The sequence below is a fragment of the Microtus oregoni genome, unplaced genomic scaffold (assembly GCF_018167655.1).
Source record: "Microtus oregoni isolate MIOR12 unplaced genomic scaffold, Mior012 000003F_ref0000135, whole genome shotgun sequence".
Taxonomy (NCBI): domain Eukaryota; kingdom Metazoa; phylum Chordata; class Mammalia; order Rodentia; family Cricetidae; genus Microtus; species Microtus oregoni.
Window position 1 is genome coordinate 50,336,640 of NW_024543062.1, and position 17,462 is coordinate 50,354,101.

General features: G+C 51.4%; 1 protein-coding gene across 2 annotated transcripts in view; it reads right to left on the reverse strand.

Moving 5' to 3' along the window:
• Window positions 1-1,957: 1,957 nt before the first annotated feature.
• Window positions 1,958-17,462, reverse strand: part of Steap3 (STEAP3 metalloreductase) — a 43,787-nt gene continuing 28,282 nt past the window's right edge. For both annotated transcript variants that reach the window (XM_041648495.1, XM_041648496.1), the window contains exons 4-5: window positions 11,754-11,918; window positions 1,958-3,455 (exon numbers count right to left, since the gene is read on the reverse strand). In XM_041648495.1, coding sequence (XP_041504429.1) covers window positions 3,174-3,455; window positions 11,754-11,918 — 447 coding nt within the window. In that variant the 3' untranslated portion in view covers window positions 1,958-3,173. The remainder of the gene's footprint in view (window positions 3,456-11,753; window positions 11,919-17,462) is intronic.

Sequence of the window (17,462 nt, forward strand, 5' to 3'; positions counted from 1 at the left end):
GTGCTCCCGAGACCTGAGTTCCATCCCAGAGTCTACATGGTGGAAGCAGAAAACTGACTCGTTTAAAATGTTTTTCTGGTTTGTGCGCGCGCGTGCACACACACACACACACACACACACACACACACACAATGTAATAATAATAATAGTAATAAAAAGTATCCAGTCCAGAGACCGGATGTAGCAAGATGGATCTTGGAAGCGGAACCCTGATGGGTAGGGAAACTTTTCGCTAATGACTAAGGCAGTGTTTTGAAAACTAGGTTCATTCTACATGGAGAACTTACAGAAACAAGCCAGGTTTCTGGTACAATAAATGAAATCAGCTCTTGGTAAAAGGGCCTCGTTATTCACCTCGTGGGAGGGGAGGTAGGGCTCACATGGCCAGGACATCCAAGTTTCTACTTGAGTATGAAGCAGTGGCGTTTCTGAATGCTATCAGATAAAGAGCTAATTCAGCAGAGATCAACTATGTGGCATTATAGAAATTTGTGAGGCAAAAACCCCCATACTTTATATGCTTCCAGGAAATATAGTTTCATGCGTGTGTATATGTGTGTGTGTGTGTGTGTGTGTGTGTGTGTGTGTGTGTGTAGGCTAGAGGGCAACCCTGCCTTTCATTCCTCTGGCACTGTGGTTTTTACAGCCCCGACTGTGCCGTGGAGACCTTGCCTGCTCCATCACTGGCCTGTCACTCCTCAGTAGCCACGTCCAGCACAGATTAATGCTCAGCCTGGCGACCCCTCCACCTAAGGTATGGCCGAGTGAGCACAGGCTCCGGCTACGGAACTGGCTGGATCCACAAAGGAACCAATGCTCTCATGTGATCCGATTGCCAGAGAGGAAAATCTGAAGTTTAAAAGGCAGCTGTACCCTGTCACCACTTCTGAGACAGCTCTGTACGATGAGACAGGGTGGCTGCACCCACCACAGACTGCATGCCCACTTCAGGCTTCGCCATTTAGTTCCTAGAGCACCGACCAGGCTGGGGCACTCTGGAACCCAAACAACAAAGACATTACCAGGCTTAGGGAGTGGCCAGCCTCCTCGAAGCTGCTGACTGGTGGGGAGGTGAGAAGCAGGGACGGGACAGATGCAAGATCTGGATCAAGTACACGGTCCACCTGCCATCCGTGAGCTGATTGACAAGTACCCACGTCCCATCTGTAAGCAGCTGTGGCAGATGTAGGGCAAGAAAAGGGGGGAAGTTCCACTGCTCCCCCGGGAACATTTCTCCAGAGAGACGGAGAAGGCAGTAGACCCTACCAGATGGGACCACTCATGGCTTCCACTTTTGCTATTTCCATTGTTCCTCCTGCTTTTGGTCAGCAGGGAAGTCATTGGCCCATTATGTTGAAATCTCTACTTTGCCTCCCGTGGTCTTCTCTGCGGACCATGTTTAGGTCCTAGAACAGGATATCTGCTGCCCATACCTGCAAGAAGCAGCCAGACTCTCCAGTGTGACACTTCTGCCCATCATGGGCCTAGTAAGGTTCTTGCACTGGACTCCTGTCCCTTTCTCACTCAAGGACCCTTATGATGCCTGCCTGGTGGGAAGAGGAGCATCTCATCCTGTGTACCTTGGCCAGTCCTTCTTCCTTCCCTGCATCAAAAGATGCTTCCTGGCCCAGGGGAGCCCCGTGGGATCACTGTTCTGTAATGGTGGCAGATCACTCCATCTCTGCAGGATTTGGGGGGACTGTGCTGAGTAGCTATCCCTCACACATGGATGCCTCAGGGCTGGGAGGATAGATGCCCTCTGCCCTGGGTATGTTCTGGCCTCCTGCCCCTCCCAGCTGTTTTGAATTATAATGTAGGGTGTATTCGGGACTCCGGAGACTGCATACAGACAGAAACACACATGCACACACTCACACGCATTAGTTACATTTCCCCTTACGGACCCATGGTTAGGTCTAATTAATAAACCAAGCACAGGAAGACAGCAATACGAGCAATGACAACGAAGGAAATTGTAGCTATAATAAAATGAGAGTATGATCTCTTTAAGAATTCAAAAAACATTATCTGCGGACTTTTGTGGTTGAACGTATCTGAGAGGGAAGGAGGCAAAAGCATGGACAATGGGGGCTGTGGAACCCCCATAGGAGGAGCATGAAGCCAATGTGGTTTCTGGGTGCTCAGAAGGCAGGCTGCCTGCCCAAAGGCAACAGAGGTGCCTGTTACTCTCCTTGGGGACCAATTTTATGAAGGTAGTCCCCCCAACCCCAGGGCGTATCCAAGGGGTCTGGCTGGCTATTTTCTGCAGGCTCTGATGCCCCCTACCCCCACCCCCCACCTTGGGCTGCTCTGACAGGCGACTGCTCCATGCCTTCCAGGGAGATGTCCAAGTTAATGACGGGAAAGGCGAGAAGGCACAGTGGTTTAAAGGAGGGTCACCACCGGCTTAATGGAGGGAGAACAATTAGACTTCTGGAGACCATGTTCATTAATGGCTCTGGCGAGGAGGCGACTTCACACCTTCAGAGAAGGAGCAATTTGCAGGTTCCACGGTGACTCTGGACCTTCAGGGAGGAGGGACAGTCTCCTCAGCTCAGCTAGGATCAGATGCAGCAGCTTCAGCTCCTTCCCTAGAGAAAGAACAGGCCTGCAAAAGCTCCTGCAAGGATTCCAGGGCCTTGGTGAGCCCCACCCCCACATGCTCAGGACAGCAGGAGGGTCTGCACCTAGTCCCTCTGTACCCTCAGGCCTCCTTCTTAGCCCTGGGGGTGGGGCAGGGCTGCATCTGGGGCAGCTCTAGGCCCAGCTCTGCACCGACTTTAGGCTGTAGTTAACAGGGAATACAGAGAACAAGGACTAAAGACCAGAACCCAACAAAATACAAATCTCTCCTATACCAAGTGTGCATCTGCCTCTGCCAATGTCACAAGGGTGGGATCTGCTACTCAATGTGTGGCACTTGCTTTGAAATACATAAGTTGAAATATAGGGACCCAGCTTCTTAGGTAAGAATAATAGCAAATCCTATTATATATGTATTATATGTGAATACATATCACACGCGTGGTGTGTCACTCTGAATACCATGGTGTAACCTGCATCCCAGGAATTCAGATCTCAATCACCTATGCACATATCATCATTCCATTTGCAGCATCTAGAAACTCAGCTCAGGGCCCCCACAAGCTGTGCCTGTCTCCATTTCCAGGGCTTCACACGTGGCTTGTTTTCTCCCCCCGCATGTGGTCGGCAGACAGCATGAACTTGACAGCACCATCTTTCTCCCAGCCTCTGCGGATCTTGGTGAGTCTGCGGCTGAGGCAGGGAAGGAGGAAGAGGCCCTTGGCCAGGATGATCACACAGGGCAGGAGCAGTGTGAGTGTGAACGTAGGTGGCAGGTAGAACTTGTAGTGGTTTTCTTCAAAGGCACGGGTCCAGCCATAGGTGAGTGTGTGCAGCGTGCTCAGCATCAGGGCCACGAAGCCCAGCGTGGACTGTGGGAAGAAAGGAGGCAGAAATGAGAGGAGGAGGACCACGGATGTCAGAGCCCTGCTGAATTCCAATCCCAGGCCCACTTCTTTCTCTTATAATTTTTTCCACGTTTTATTTGGCGTATGTGCGTGCGTGTGTGGAGGTCAGAGGCCAGCTTGAGGAAGTGGCTTTTCTCCTTCCTTATGTGAGTCCCAGGGATGAAACTCAGCTTGGCAGCCTTGGCAACTGGAACTGCCTCAACTACTGAGCCATGTTGCTGGTCCTGGCCCTCCACTCTCTCCTTCACTTCTTCTGAACTGGGCTTCTCATCCAGTCTAGCCTCAAACTCAGTATCTAGCTGAGGATGACCTTGACCTCCTGATCTCCCCTGTGGAGGAGAGAATGCAGGGCTTGCTTTGCCCACCACCTAAGCCACAACCCAAGCCCTCTGTTCTTTCTACGTGTGGCGCAATGGTTATTTCCTAAACCATCTGGGTGGGCTCCAGTGTCTCTGGATGAAAACTGGAGCTACACTTCCAGGCTAACGGCATTTAAGGATTGACAGACGACCATGCCTTTTGTCTTCTTTTGCATCTTCTTCCAACTATGGCATTTGGACTTCTGATGATTCCCAGGAAACTTTTAGACAGAATTATACCGAAGGGGCTTTTAAAAAACATTCTATTGATTTCATATGTATTAGAATAGAAACAAAAGTCTGCTAGCATGTCCAGACCAGAATCTGACAGATAATGCCTGGCTGAGGTAAGGCTGAATTAAGAAGGGAATTCATTATAAATTGTCTTAAAGAGAAACAGGGCATGGTGGAACTCTCCTTTAATGCCATCACTCAAGAGGCAGAGGTAGGCAGATCTCTGTGAGTTCAAGGCCAGCCTGGTCTACACAGTGAGTTCTAGGACAGCCAGAGCTTCATAGTGAGACCCCGTCTCAGACAGACATTTAGATGATAGAGAAACACAAAGTAAAGAGTTTGCTGATTTGTGTACAGGATTCAGCACCAGCAGTGACAGTGGCTCCAGGGGCCTGTGGTCTGGTGACCTGGCACTGTACAGAAAACCTCACACGGCCATCAGGAGGCACTATGTTTGTTGACTTCATCTCCTGCCCAGCAGTAACTTAGAACCTCGTCAGCCATATCTCTCACTTGGAAAAATTGAATGTTGTAGTCTTATGAGCATCGCGGCCCCAGACGGAACTGTCTGAACATTCTTACAGTAGTTTTCCACCCTTGCAGGTATAGGTGGCTTTGTGAGTTATTTCCAGGCAAGAGCAGCCAATGAACACTGGACTCTTGCTTTCTCTTCCTCCTCCTCTTCCTTTTTTTTTTTTTTTTTGAGACAGAGTTTTTCTGTGTAGCCCTGACTATCCTGAAACTTGCTCTGTAGTTCAAGCTGGCCTCGAACTCAGAGACCCACCCACCTGCTTCTGCTTCCCGAGTGCTGGAATTAAAGGTGTGCAACCTCCCGGCCCAGGCTGCATTCTCATGGACCACAGACAGGAGATACTGATCTTGTCATGCCTGCTGGGATTGACTGGCAGTGGTCCTGAGCACAGCATGTCATCAACTTCAGTGACAAGCAGGGGATTACAGCAGCAAGCCTGAGCAAGGTGTGGGTGTGGGTATAGTGAGCTGTGTGGAGCAAGAGGAGAGGTCTGGACATCTCTGGATGAATGCTGACCACTAGAACCACTGAGGATTTAGGCTGGAGGATTATGTGGTGGTCATCATCAGGCAAAATGTGCTGTTTTCTTCAAGAAGCCGTCACACTGGTATGACCTAAAGAGGCTGCACATTCATGGGGCTGATGCTCCATAGACATTGGTTTGGGCTTTCTAGAAAAGCAACAACTGGCTCCTAGATTTCTTCCTAGCCAGGCCTGTCAACATAGCGTTGGGGCTTGTCTGTGATGCCTCCTTGTTTGAGCTTACCTCAGATTCCATTCTAAAAGGGACTGGGGTCTGGTGGGGCTGAGGGCTGGCTTAGTGGGAAAGCCTCTGCCTAGCCTAGCATGTAGAAGATCCTGGCGTCCATCCACAGCACAGGAAAACTGAAATAGTACAGATGAATAGATGGGGCTTATCCTTGCCACTTGCACCTGCTCTTGTATTAAACCAGGATAGTGAGTTCCAGCCAGAGAAAGATCATCACTCAGAAGGATTTGCTTGTGATATTCCAGTGAAGCATCACAACAAACATTTCCCAGTGGCTGCACACTGTATTCATGGGTAGCTGCCTGGGGATATTTTTTTCCATTTTCCATTTGTGTGCAGGGGACACACATGTATGTGAGTACATATGTGTACATGCATGTGTGTGTGTGTGCGTGCATGCATGTCATGTGGAGGTCTGAGATTAATGTTGGAATCATCCGTGATCGCTCTTCCACCTTATTTATTGAGGCAGGGTCTCTCAGTCAAACCCAGGGCTTGCTGATGAGCCTAGTTTCACTAGCTAGCTTGCTTAGGGTTCCCATCTCTATCTTCTGAGGTTGGAATTACAGGTGGGCCACCATGCCTACCCAGAATTCATGTGGGTTTTAGAAACCAAAACTCTGGTCCTCAAGTTGTGTGGCAAGCATTTTAACCACTGAGCCATCTTCCTCGCTCTGCTCCCACTCTAAATAAGATACCCACCCAAATGCGGTAAGAGCTCCCCTCCCCGGTCTCTCTCCACTGGATTTTATTTCTAAATGTTGGTCAGTTGGAGGCTGGTTCCAAACAGAAGCTGGATGTTAAAATCACCTAGGAAGCCTGTGGGGAAGCAGGAGTTGCACCAGCCCGGCCCTGGGGAAATTCAAATTCAACTAGTTTAGGGTGGAGCTCAGTCATCTGGTGTTTTCAGAGTTCAGCAGATGATGCAAATGTGTCACCAGGACTAAGCCACTAATTTTGGAAACCCTCTCACCCACACCCTTCTAGCTGGAGGTTGAAGAACCCACGCAGGGCCCAGCACCCAGGCTGCTCTATTGGTGAGGGCCCAGCTCTAGCTCTTTAGAGAACCACGGACCCCATGTGTGTCACAGGCCTTCCTGATACGCAGCAGTAGTAATACCCCACCGAGGCCAAGGACGGTGAGGGCCCAGCTTCTCTTCTGTGATACGCCAGTGTTTGACTCACGTGGGCTTCTGTCTTCAGCACTTCATCTGAAGACTGTGAAGACGAGCATGCTGGTCCTATGGAGACCTTCCCGGGGTCCACCAGCCACCAGCCACAGGCAGCACCTCATAGCCCCTCTTTTCTTTGTTTTCTGCGTCCCGTGATACCCGTGGCAGGAATCCCAACTTTGGGCTAGTAGTTTCTAGCAGGGCTGATAGCCAGAAAGCCTTTAGATTTTCCAGGCCTTCTGGGAAGCCTCAATGTTTTCAGAGAATTTGTTTTTCCTAAAATTCTCTTTGTCCTTGGGAACATTTTTTTTTTTTAAAAATTCTAGAATAACCAAAGGAAATTAGAAGAAAAAGAGTTGTCATGAAGCCATTAATAACCCCCTCAAGACATATACACCAAACTAGTGCCACTTTTATCACACAGAAGCTTGTTAGCCGTGGCTCCTGCTGGCACTCAAGTACCACAGCACGAAGGGTCTTCGGCCATCGTTCACCAAGTGTGGGTCAGGCTAGTCCTTGTCATTATTTCAGGCAGCGGCTGCATCAGGCAAGGTCAGAGGAAGTGCCTGTAACTCAGGGTCAGAACTTGGCTTTCAGGGCTGCACCCGGGTCATCTACGCAGGGGGCTCTGCAGACTCCTGGACACCACAATGCTATGGAGCTTGACTGAATAGGGAAGGTTCAATACAGACTATGCTAAACAAAAACACCCAAACAAACACTAATCTAAACTGAAAACTTCTAACCCCACTGTGGGGGTCTGGGGATATAGCTCAGGAGTGCACTGTTTGTCAGCATGTCTAAGTCCCTGAGATCTATCCCACCCGCCCTCCCCCCCCCGCCCTCCCCCCCCGCCCTCCCCCCCCCCCCCCCCCGCCACAGAAACAGGAACTGGTGCACACACACATAATCTCAGCATTTGGGAGGCAGAGGCAGGAGGGTCTATTCAAAGTCATCCTCAACTGTGTAGCCAGTTTGAGGCTAGCCTGGGCTTCATGGGATCCTGTCTCCAAAAGGAAACAAATGAGGTAAGGGTATAAGACAGCCCTGGATTTCATCACAGTCCCACAGAAACAGGTGTGATGGTACATGCCTGACCCCAGCACTTGGGAGGTTGAGGCAGGAGGATCAGGCAAGCATTTGATGTTTTCCATGACTACACAGATTAAGTTTGAGGCCAGCCTGGACTAAATGGGACCCTGCCCCCGAAACTAAAAGAAACTATACCCAAATCACCTTGGAAACAAAAGGTTCAATGCAGGCATATGGAGTCTTTTAATGAGATCAGTATTTCGATGGTTCTCAGCTCAGCTAAATAGAGCATTCCAGGCTAAGGGTTGGCCCGGGCTCTTCAGAACACTAATAAGTTTCAAATCCAATGGCTCTTCACTGCTCCAGAAGGCCAGAGCTTCCCTCAAAACCCCCAGCTGAGCAGGAACTGTCTCTTTCGCTGGCTTTTGGGACCCTGCTTCTCATACTGGGTCGCCTTGCCCAGCCATTACTGCAGCTTGTTCGATGTGCCATGCTTTGTTGACACTTGTGGGAGACCTGCCCTTTCCTGGATGCAGAGGGAAGAGGAGGGGATTGGGGAAGGGGGAAGGGGGCAATGCGGGAGAGGGGCTGGGAGGGGAGGATGGTGGGGGGAGGCTGCAGCCAGGATGTAAAATAAAAAGATGAATTAAAAAGAAAAAAAACCCAGCTGTTACTGGGCACAGAAAGCCCACGCTTCCCATGGATCCTGCTCCCATTCTTCCCTGTGGTCCTGGGTGGCTACAGGGAGGTGCTGAGTGGGAAGCTCCAAACCACGGAGACACGCGGCTGATGGAGCAGGAAGGCTCTGTTCCTGCCACTGGAGGGCAGCATGCACATTTAGGGTCACCCCGACTTCCAGGCTGTCCCTGAGCCCTTTGGTAGCAGGGCCCTATCTCTCTAGAAATGCTTTGTGCTTTAAAATCTCTCCTCACCTGCTATAGACATTTTTGATGGTGGCTGACAATAAGAAGTGTATTATGCATTATAAATGGCCAGGAGACAGCCATATAACCCAGCATCGAGAGGAAGACACACAGAGATAGTAATAGTTGGGAGTTAGTGCGCTGACATGAACGTCATCCCAGCTAGGAGGATCTCTTAGTCCAAGAGTTCAAGGCCAGCCTGTGTAACACAGTGAGACACCGTCCTCAAAACTAAAACATGCAGACAGTTGGTGCTTATCAGAGAGAGTAGGGCTGTGACCAGACACCCCAAGAAGAGTAGCCATGTGCTGTTTTCCTTTCACCCATGATTTTTCACGTTGTCTCACAAACATTTCTCTTACGGCATTAAATTTCATTTTTCAGGAGTACTAATTGAGGCTTGGGGGCAGGGGCATGGCTGGCCCACACCGCAGAGCAGGTGATGCTGGAACTGAGAGGCCCCTGGCAGACCCTCCTCCATACTGGGTTCTCGGGAGAGAGAGCACAAGGTTTCTGGGGCTAGAGTGCAGACATCAGACCCCCTAAATGAATCCCTGCCGTTCCACCCACTCGCTTCAATATGTAAAGCAAAGCATGGCTTCTGGAGTCCCAGTCAGCTTTTGCTAACAAAACCAAATCCATAGGCTTCCTCCAGCAGCCAGAGCCGGAGCATGTAATCTACAGCTGCTTAAGGGAAGAACTTTCTGGAAAGGGAAGCGACCCACAGCCTGTTTTAATTGTGACCGAACCACATACCCAGGATCCTTGAGGCGGCAAGTGAGAAATCCGAGATTTGGGTGTGAGACAAACAGGGATTAGTGGCAGATCAAGAAAATTCCTTCCCTCCCCACCCTCTTAGGCCAGGCTGTGTCAGTCCTGAGCCCTCTGCCAGGGGCCTTCTGGGAGAAGCACAGCCCTGGAGATTCACAGCCTTGCTTTAAAACTCAGCCACAACTGTTTGGTTCTAAGGTACGCTAAGGGTCTCAGTCACAAAGAATTAATTTGGATTATATAAGAGCAGTATTCTGTCACTGTCCCTCTGAGTCCTTGTTGAGCAGAGAAGCTGCAGATTGTGGTTGACAGTGGGGGTGGAGATGGCTGTTCTCTGCCCTGATACAATACGATTGGCAGGAGCCGAGATGAGTCAGCTCTATCCACCAGAGGGACGAGTTGCTCTGCCAGCACTGACCCTCTTGTACTTTTTGAAGAACACTGGGGGGTGCCCAGGGAATTTGAGACATGTCCCCATGTAGGCTGTGTCCCTTACAATCTCTGCTTACCTTGCTCCCAGCTGTATCTTAGCCTATAGTGATGCCCGGCACAGTGTGTGCTCAGACTGGCCACTGCCTTGAAAACTGCAAGGAGACCTTTTCCCTGCAGCATTGCTTCCCTGAGTGTTGGCAGCTGTGAGCTGAGAAACAGAATCATGGTGGTGGTGTTCACAAATATCCAGTTATCAGAAGTTTGTGTGTACAAACTGCACTAGAATCTCTGATATGCCATGGTACACTGTGACTCTCTTACAGGAAGTAATCCATAATTTATGTATTGGAGAACTGCCATCTGTCTGTCTACCTATCACCATCAATTCACACATGCATTCATTCATCCATCTGTCTATCCATCTATCCATTCACCTATACCAACACGAATCATCTATCTACTATCAATCAATCAGTCTCTATCATCTATCAGTATCTATTAATCAATATCTATATCTATCCATCTGTCTATTTATTGATCTCTTACAGAGATTGAAGCAAAAGACTTGCACATACTTAGCAAGTACTCTACCTCTGAGTGACACCCCAGTCTTCATACTTTTTTCTCTGAATTGGTCCAAGAAACATCATCATTTAGGAAACATTGCTTGATCTCATTACAGAGCAGTCCTCATACTAGTTCCCACCTGCCCCAAAGGGGAACCGGGCACCAGGGTGAGCTGAGGGTGTGTGTGTGTGTGTGTGTGTGTGTGTGTGTGTGTGTGTGTGGATGGAGGCTGAGCTGAGGGTGTGTGTGTGTGTGTGTGTGGATGGAGGCTGAGCTGAGGGTGTGTGTGTGTGTGTATGGAGGCTGAGCTGAGGGTGTGTGTGTGTGTGTGTGTGTGTGTATGGAGGCTGAGCTGAGGGTGTGTGTGTGTGTGTGTGTGTGTGTGGATGGAGGTTGAGCTGAGGGTGTGTGTGTGTGGATGGAGGCTGAGCTGAGTGTGTGTGTGTGTGTGTGTGTGTGTATGGAGGCTGAGCTGAGGGTGTGTGTGTGTTGGTGGAGGTTGAGCTGAGGGTGTGTGTGTGTGTGTGTGTGTGTGTGGATGGAGGCTGAGCTAAGGGTGTGTGTGTGTGTGTGTGGATGGAGGCTGAGCTGAGGGTGTGTGTGTATTGGTGGAGGTTGAGCTGAGGGTGTGTGTGTGTTGGTGGAGGCTGAGCTGAGGGTGTGTGTGTGTTGGTGGAGGCTGAGCTGAGGGTGTGTGTGTGTTGGTGGAGGCTGAGCTGAGGGTGTGTGTGTGTGTGTGTGTGTGGATGGAGGCTGAGCTGAGGGTGTGTGTGTATGGAGGTTGAGCTGAGGGTGTGTGTGTATGGAGGCTGAGCTGAGGGTGTGTGTGTGTTGGTGGAGGCTGAGCTGAGGGTGTGTGTGTGTTGGTGGAGGCTGAGCTGAGGGTGTGTGTGTGTTGGTGGAGGCTGAGCTGAGGGTGTGTGTGTATTGGTGGAGGCTGAGCTGAGGGTGTGTGTGTATTGGTGGAGGCTGAGCTGAGGGTGTGTGTGTATGGAGGTTGAGCTGAGGGTGTGTGTGTGTTGGTGGAGGCTGAGCTGAGGGTGTGTGTGTATGGAGGTTGAGCTGAGTGTGTGTGTGTGTTGGTGGAGGCTGAGCTGAGGGTGTGTTTAATGTTGAGGAAGGAGTTTCTAAGAGCACTCATAGCTCACTGCCTCCCATGGACACCAGGCTCCTGCAATGACTATGGGAGTACTCTGTCCCCTGAGGAAGTTCAGCCCAGGGTCCCATGCTCTGTCCACCATCCTTGTCAGAGCTCTACACGATAGACTTCCCAGGATCGGGAAGTCTAACTTGCCCAGGGCAAGCTGAAGCAGGATCAGGAGGTTGGGAGACCCTACAAGATGGGGAGTCCTCAGCACCTGACCCAGTGTCCTGTAACAACCGAGATCTAAGCTGAAATAGAGCAGAGAGCACAAAACTAGGCTGGCCCAGGACCAAGCCGCAGCTGGTGCTCAAGGGAAATCTGCTTTACCTGGACGAAGCTGAACTCCTTCCAGTTGAGTGAGTTGGCAATGGAGGGAAGTGAGGTGACAGCCAGCAGCGACAGCATACCCAGGGCCAGCACGCCCATGGAGAGGTATATCTCCATGCGCCAGACTTCTTCCTCAACCCAGAGGCGGCTCTTGTTGGCCAGGACCTGGCAAAAGGGAAACCATGACCACGATTAGCAAAAGCTGGTACCCGAGAGCACACATCACCGTGGAGCGCGGGTCGCCCTGGAGCGCGCTCCAGACACGTCCGTCACCCTGGAGCGCGGGTCCGTCGCCCTGGAGCACGGGTCCGTCGCCCTGGGGCGCGGGTCCGTCACCCTGGAGCACGCTCCAGACACGTCCGTCACCCTGGAGCGCGGGTCCGTCACCCTGGAGCACGTATGACTGAGCACCAAAGGACAAGAGTGAGAAAGCCACAGCTATGTTCACGCTCTGCTGAACAGCTAACGTGTGCCAGGCATATTCTAAGCACTCCCCAGGTATTTGAAAGCCACACTGGGTGGAGAGATGGCACAGCAATAAAAGCATTTGCTGCTCTTGCAGAGAGGACCCAGCTTTGGTTCTCGGCGCCCACGTCTGGCAGTTCACCACCTGTAACTCCCATTCCAGGGGCTCTGATACCTTTCTCTGGTCTTTAAGAGTTCTTACACTCACGTGCACATACCCATACATGAACATACAGGAGTTATTAAAAATAAATCTTTGAGCCAGGTAGCAGTGGCACAGGCCTTTAATCCTAGCACTTGGGAGGCAGAGGCAGTCAGATCTCTGAATTCCAGGCCAGCCTGGTCTACAGAGCGAGTTCCAGGACACCAAAAACCCCTATCTTGGAAAAGCAATAACAATAAATAAGTAAATAAATAAAATCTTTAAAAAGTAATTAATCTCATGATGTCTCCTTAAGACAGAGAGCACTCTACCCCCATTTTAGGGATTAAGGAAACAAGAGACAATGATTGGGCTGGTTTCTCAAAGTCCCAGCTCCCTTCCTGGCTGATGGTCAATCTCAGTTCGAGGGTAAGAGACCAGAGAGTCCCAGGATATACAGACCCTCAGCTGGGCCTGGGGATGCATGCCTATAATTCCAGCACTCGGGAAGCTGAGTCAGGAGGATCATTGTGCAAATCTAGCCTGGGCTACTCATTGAGGCTCTGTCTCATATCTTACCCCCGGCCAACAGAAGAAGCCTGTGTTCCCTATGCATGGCTATACCACACTGTTTTCCAGCCCCCAGTCAGGATAGTGGAAAGGCAGTGTTTCAGGGCTGTGTCCCCTCTGTCTATGGACCCACAGCCCTCCCAGCTGCCTCCCCTCCCAGCTGCCTCCCTCACCTGGAACCTTTCCACCCTGCTTCATTAGTGCCTCACACTTGGGACACACGATGACACTCAATGCCACTTCTCAACATCTCCAAACTCAAAACCCCAGGCCCCTTTCTTTCCATGTGTTATTTTCTCTCTCTCGGGGAGGGGGGGCACATACCTCTAGCTCATCTGTTGCCCGGCAACAGTCCGACATCCCCTCACCAGTTAGTTCAGCAAGCACTTAGAAAGTACCTACTGTGTGCTGAGCCCTGGACTACATGAGAACATCTGCCGTCATGACACTGGTGTCTCCCACTGAGCTCCAAGAGCACACATGTGCATCAGGGATGCCCTGAGCCCTGAGATGGCCCCTCCTCACCCACTGGTGCTCCCTGACCCAGCACCTGCACGGGGAAGAACTGGAATCAAGGTCCTTCCCTCAGGACTGCCATCATTTCTCCATCAGTCCTGAAGGCTAGCCCTTTAATCTGCTATCAGAAAAGCAAGAAAGAAAGGAGGCTAAGCAGGCTGCTCTCTGCCTCTCCTACAAGGAGACTGACTCAGACGTGTGTGTGTGTGTGTGTGTGTGTGTGTGTGTAACCACTTCAGCAGGAAGAAAAAAAAAACCTCGTGTAAGCCTGTTACTGGAATAGAATATTAAAAATGAATCCAAGGGCTAAGCAACAATGGCTGCAAAGTTTACAAAAGAAACTAAAGGAGTCAAGAAAATGCCATCTATGGCCACTGCCTGCACAGTGAGAAAAGATGGCCTGGTTTTTGTTTCTGTTTTGCGACAGGGTCTCCTGTAACACAAGCTCAAGCTGTCCTCCAACTCACAAGACAGCCAAGGATGACCTTGAATTCTGATCCTCCTGCCTCCACTTCCCAAGTAAGTGCCATAATTTCAAATTTGTGCCACACGGCTAGGCTGTGGGTGTTGCTGGGGTGGAACCCAGGGCTTTCTGTGTGCTAAACAAACACTACCTGCTGAGCCGCATCCAGTTTCCCATTCTGTATTATTGTAGGGCAGGCTGCTTCATATTGGTGTCTGAAGGCCATAAAGGACCAGGAGTTGAAGGACCTGTTTCTTTCCTGACCACTGGCCTTGTGGGTCTCTGAAACAGCATCTCTGGAACTGTTTCTTTACCTGACAGATCCCAACGAGCTGGGATTTTGGCCGGTAATTGCAATGTGGTAAAACAAGCTGGAACACCATTTGCTAGTGGGGAGAGACGGGTCTGACCCTGCAAAAGGCTCAGTCAGGTCCCTGCCGGAGCAGCCCCCAAACAAGACTGACTCATGGTTGGTGGTGTTAGCGAAGCGAGTCATCTCCATGTGCTCTGCTGTTTGCGCATTACTCAGCGGCTCGCTGAGCTCAGGTGGCTCACATCACAAGTCCTGCTGTGCCTGACTGCAGACTAGTCAACAGTGGCTAGCAACACTGGTGCTCCTCCCCGCTACCGCCTTGCCGAGCTGAGGAGGGAAACACTCCTGGGGGGCTGATCGTTATCACTTTTATGGCATGAGTGCGGTGTGTTTGAGTTTGTGTGGTGGCCAGGGGTCAACATTGGGTGACATTCTTCAGGAGCTGTCTACCTTGCTTATTAAGATGATTTCTTAATGAATGTGGAACTTGGCAAGTAAGCTAGGCTGCTGGCCAGAGAGCCCCAGGGATCTGCCTGTCTCTACCTCCCCAGCCTGGGATGGCAGGCATGTGCCGTCACTCCCAGCATTTTCATGGCTTCCGGGGATTGATCAAACTCAGATCCTCCTGCTTGCAAGGCAAGTTCTTTGTTGGATGACTCTCCCTCACTCTAGTGGTCCCACGCTGGTTAGCTTTGCAGTGAGGAGGACAGGGGGAAGCTGCCTTGACTTCTAACTAATCTGGAAATGCATGTCCAGGAGTAGCACCGGCAAGTCAGAAAGCCACAGCAGCTCCAGTCTATGTAGTGATGATGCTGTTGGAAAAGGTGGTCTTGAAAGCCTCCAGGCCGTACTGTCTTGGGATTCAGGGAAATCCCAGAGAGGTTTTCTGTGTCCATGTTATTGTGTGTGCTCCCTGTTCCTACAAGGCCCAGAAACAGCCAGTGTGAGCACTGGCCACAGGGAGGTAGCCAAGAGCAGTCAAGGGGACTGCTTCCCGCAGGTTAAAGCTTCAGGGACAGGATACAACGTTTCTCAACAGTGTCCAGGTCTGGGACCCAAAGGTGCAGCCGATCAGTGGCCTACCACATCCACGTTGAACTGGCTCAGCATTGCCAGGCTTTGGCATGCTAAACGCCAGACTTTCTCTGAGTGTCACCTCAGACATGTTCCATCAGCCTGGCTCTCCCCTTGAGAATTTGGCAACATAGCTGAAGCCCCTTTAGGAGTGAGACGATTCACCTGTGCCATCTGGGCCATGAAGCTGGCGTGACGGCAACACTGGGCTAATGACATCAAGGAGGGTCTGGGCCAGACAGAGAATTTAGAGAACGGCATACACTAAGAGGGAGGGGAGCTGCTCAGTCAACGGCACATGGACCTGCCTTGGATCACTAGAACCTAATCAGAAAGCTGGGTGCACGGCCTTGTGACCCAAGCACTGGGAAGGCAGAGACAGTGGATCCCTGAGGCTCACTACCCAGACAGCAGAACCTACTCAGCAAGTTCCAGGCAACTGAGAGACCTTGTCTTAAAAATAACAAAACAGATGAACAAAAAGTTCCCCACACAATAAGCACAAAACCCAAGCCGCATAGTGCTTCAGGATTGACAGCTTAGGTGGTCTCTGCCTCCATGTAGACAGGCCAACACTTTTATGTGCCCCACATGCGTGTGCACCTGCACACAGGTGAGCATGCTCATACACACAGAAAAAGGGAATTAGTTAGGTAGGGCTGGGGCGGGGCGGGGGTTAGTGGCTTCCTATGCCCTGGGGGAGGGTTAGTGGCTTCCTATCCTGGGAGAGGGTTAGTGGCTTCCTATCCTGGGAGAGGGTTAGTGGCTTCCTATGCCCTGGGAGAGGGTTAGTGGCTTCCTATGCCCTGGGAGAGGGTTAGTGGCTTCCTATCCTGGGAGAGGGTTAGTGGCTTCCTATGCCCTGGGAGAGGGTTAGTGGCTTCCTATGCCCTGGGAGAGGGTTAGTGGCTTCCTATGCCCTGGGAGAGGGTTAGTGGCTTCCTATGCCCTGGGAGAGGGTTAGTGGCTTCCTATCCTGGGAGAGGGTTAGTGGCTTCCTATGCCCTGGGAGAGGGTTAGTGGCTTCCTATGCCCTGGGAGAGGGTTAGTGGCTTCCTATCCTGGGAGAGGGTTAGTGGCTTCCTATGCCCTGGGAGAGGGTTAGTGGCTTCCTATCCTGGGAGAGGGTTAGTGGCTTCCTATGCCCTGGGAGAGGGTTAGTGGCTTCCTATCCTGGGAGAGGGTTAGTGGCTTCCTATGCCCTGGGAGAGGGTTAGTGGCTTCCTATGCCCTGGGAGAGGGTTAGTGGCTTCCTATGCCCTGGGAGAGGGTTAGTGGCTTCCTATGCCCTGGGAGAGGGTTAGTGGCTTCCTATGCCCTGGGAGAGGGTTAGTGGCTTCCTACCCTGGGAGAGGGTTAGTGGCTTCCTATGCCCTGGGAGAGGGTTAGTGGCTTCCTATGCCCTGGGAGAGGGTTAGTGGCTTCCTACCCTGGGAGAGGGTTAGTGGCTTCCTACCCTGGGAGAGGGTTAGTGGCTTCCTACCCTGGGAGAGGGTTAGTGGCTTCCTATGCCCTGGGAGAGGGTTAGTGGCTTCCTATCCTGGGAGAGGGTTAGTGGCTTCCTATGCCCTGGGAGAGGGTTAGTGGCTTCCTATCCTGGGAGAGGGTTAGTGGCTTCCTATGCCCTGGGAGAGGGTTAGTGGCTTCCTATGCCCTGGGAGAGGGTTAGTGGCTTCCTATGCCCTGGGAGAGGGTTAGTGGCTTCCTATGCCCTGGGAGAGGGTTAGTGGCTTCCTACCCTGGGAGAGGGTTAGTGGCTTCCTATGCCCTGGGAGAGGGTTAGTGGCTTCCTATCCTGGGAGAGGGTTAGTGGCTTCCTATGCCTTGGGAGAGGGTTAGTGGCTTCCTATCCTGGGAGAGGGTTAGTGGCTTCCTATGCCCTGGGAGAGGGTTAGTGGCTTCCTATCCTGGGAGAGGGTTAGTGGCTTCCTATGCCCTGGGAGAGGGTTAGTGGCTTCCTATGCCCTGGGAGAGGGTTAGTGGCTTCCTATGCCCTGGGAGAGGGTTAGTGGCTTCCTATGCCCTGGGAGAGGGTTAGTGGCTTCCTATCCTGGGAGAGGGTTAGTGGCTTCCTATGCCCTGGGAGAGGGTTAGTGGCTTCCTATGCCCTGGGAGAGGGTTAGTGGCTTCCTATCCTGGGAGAGGGTTAGTGGCTTCCTATGCCCT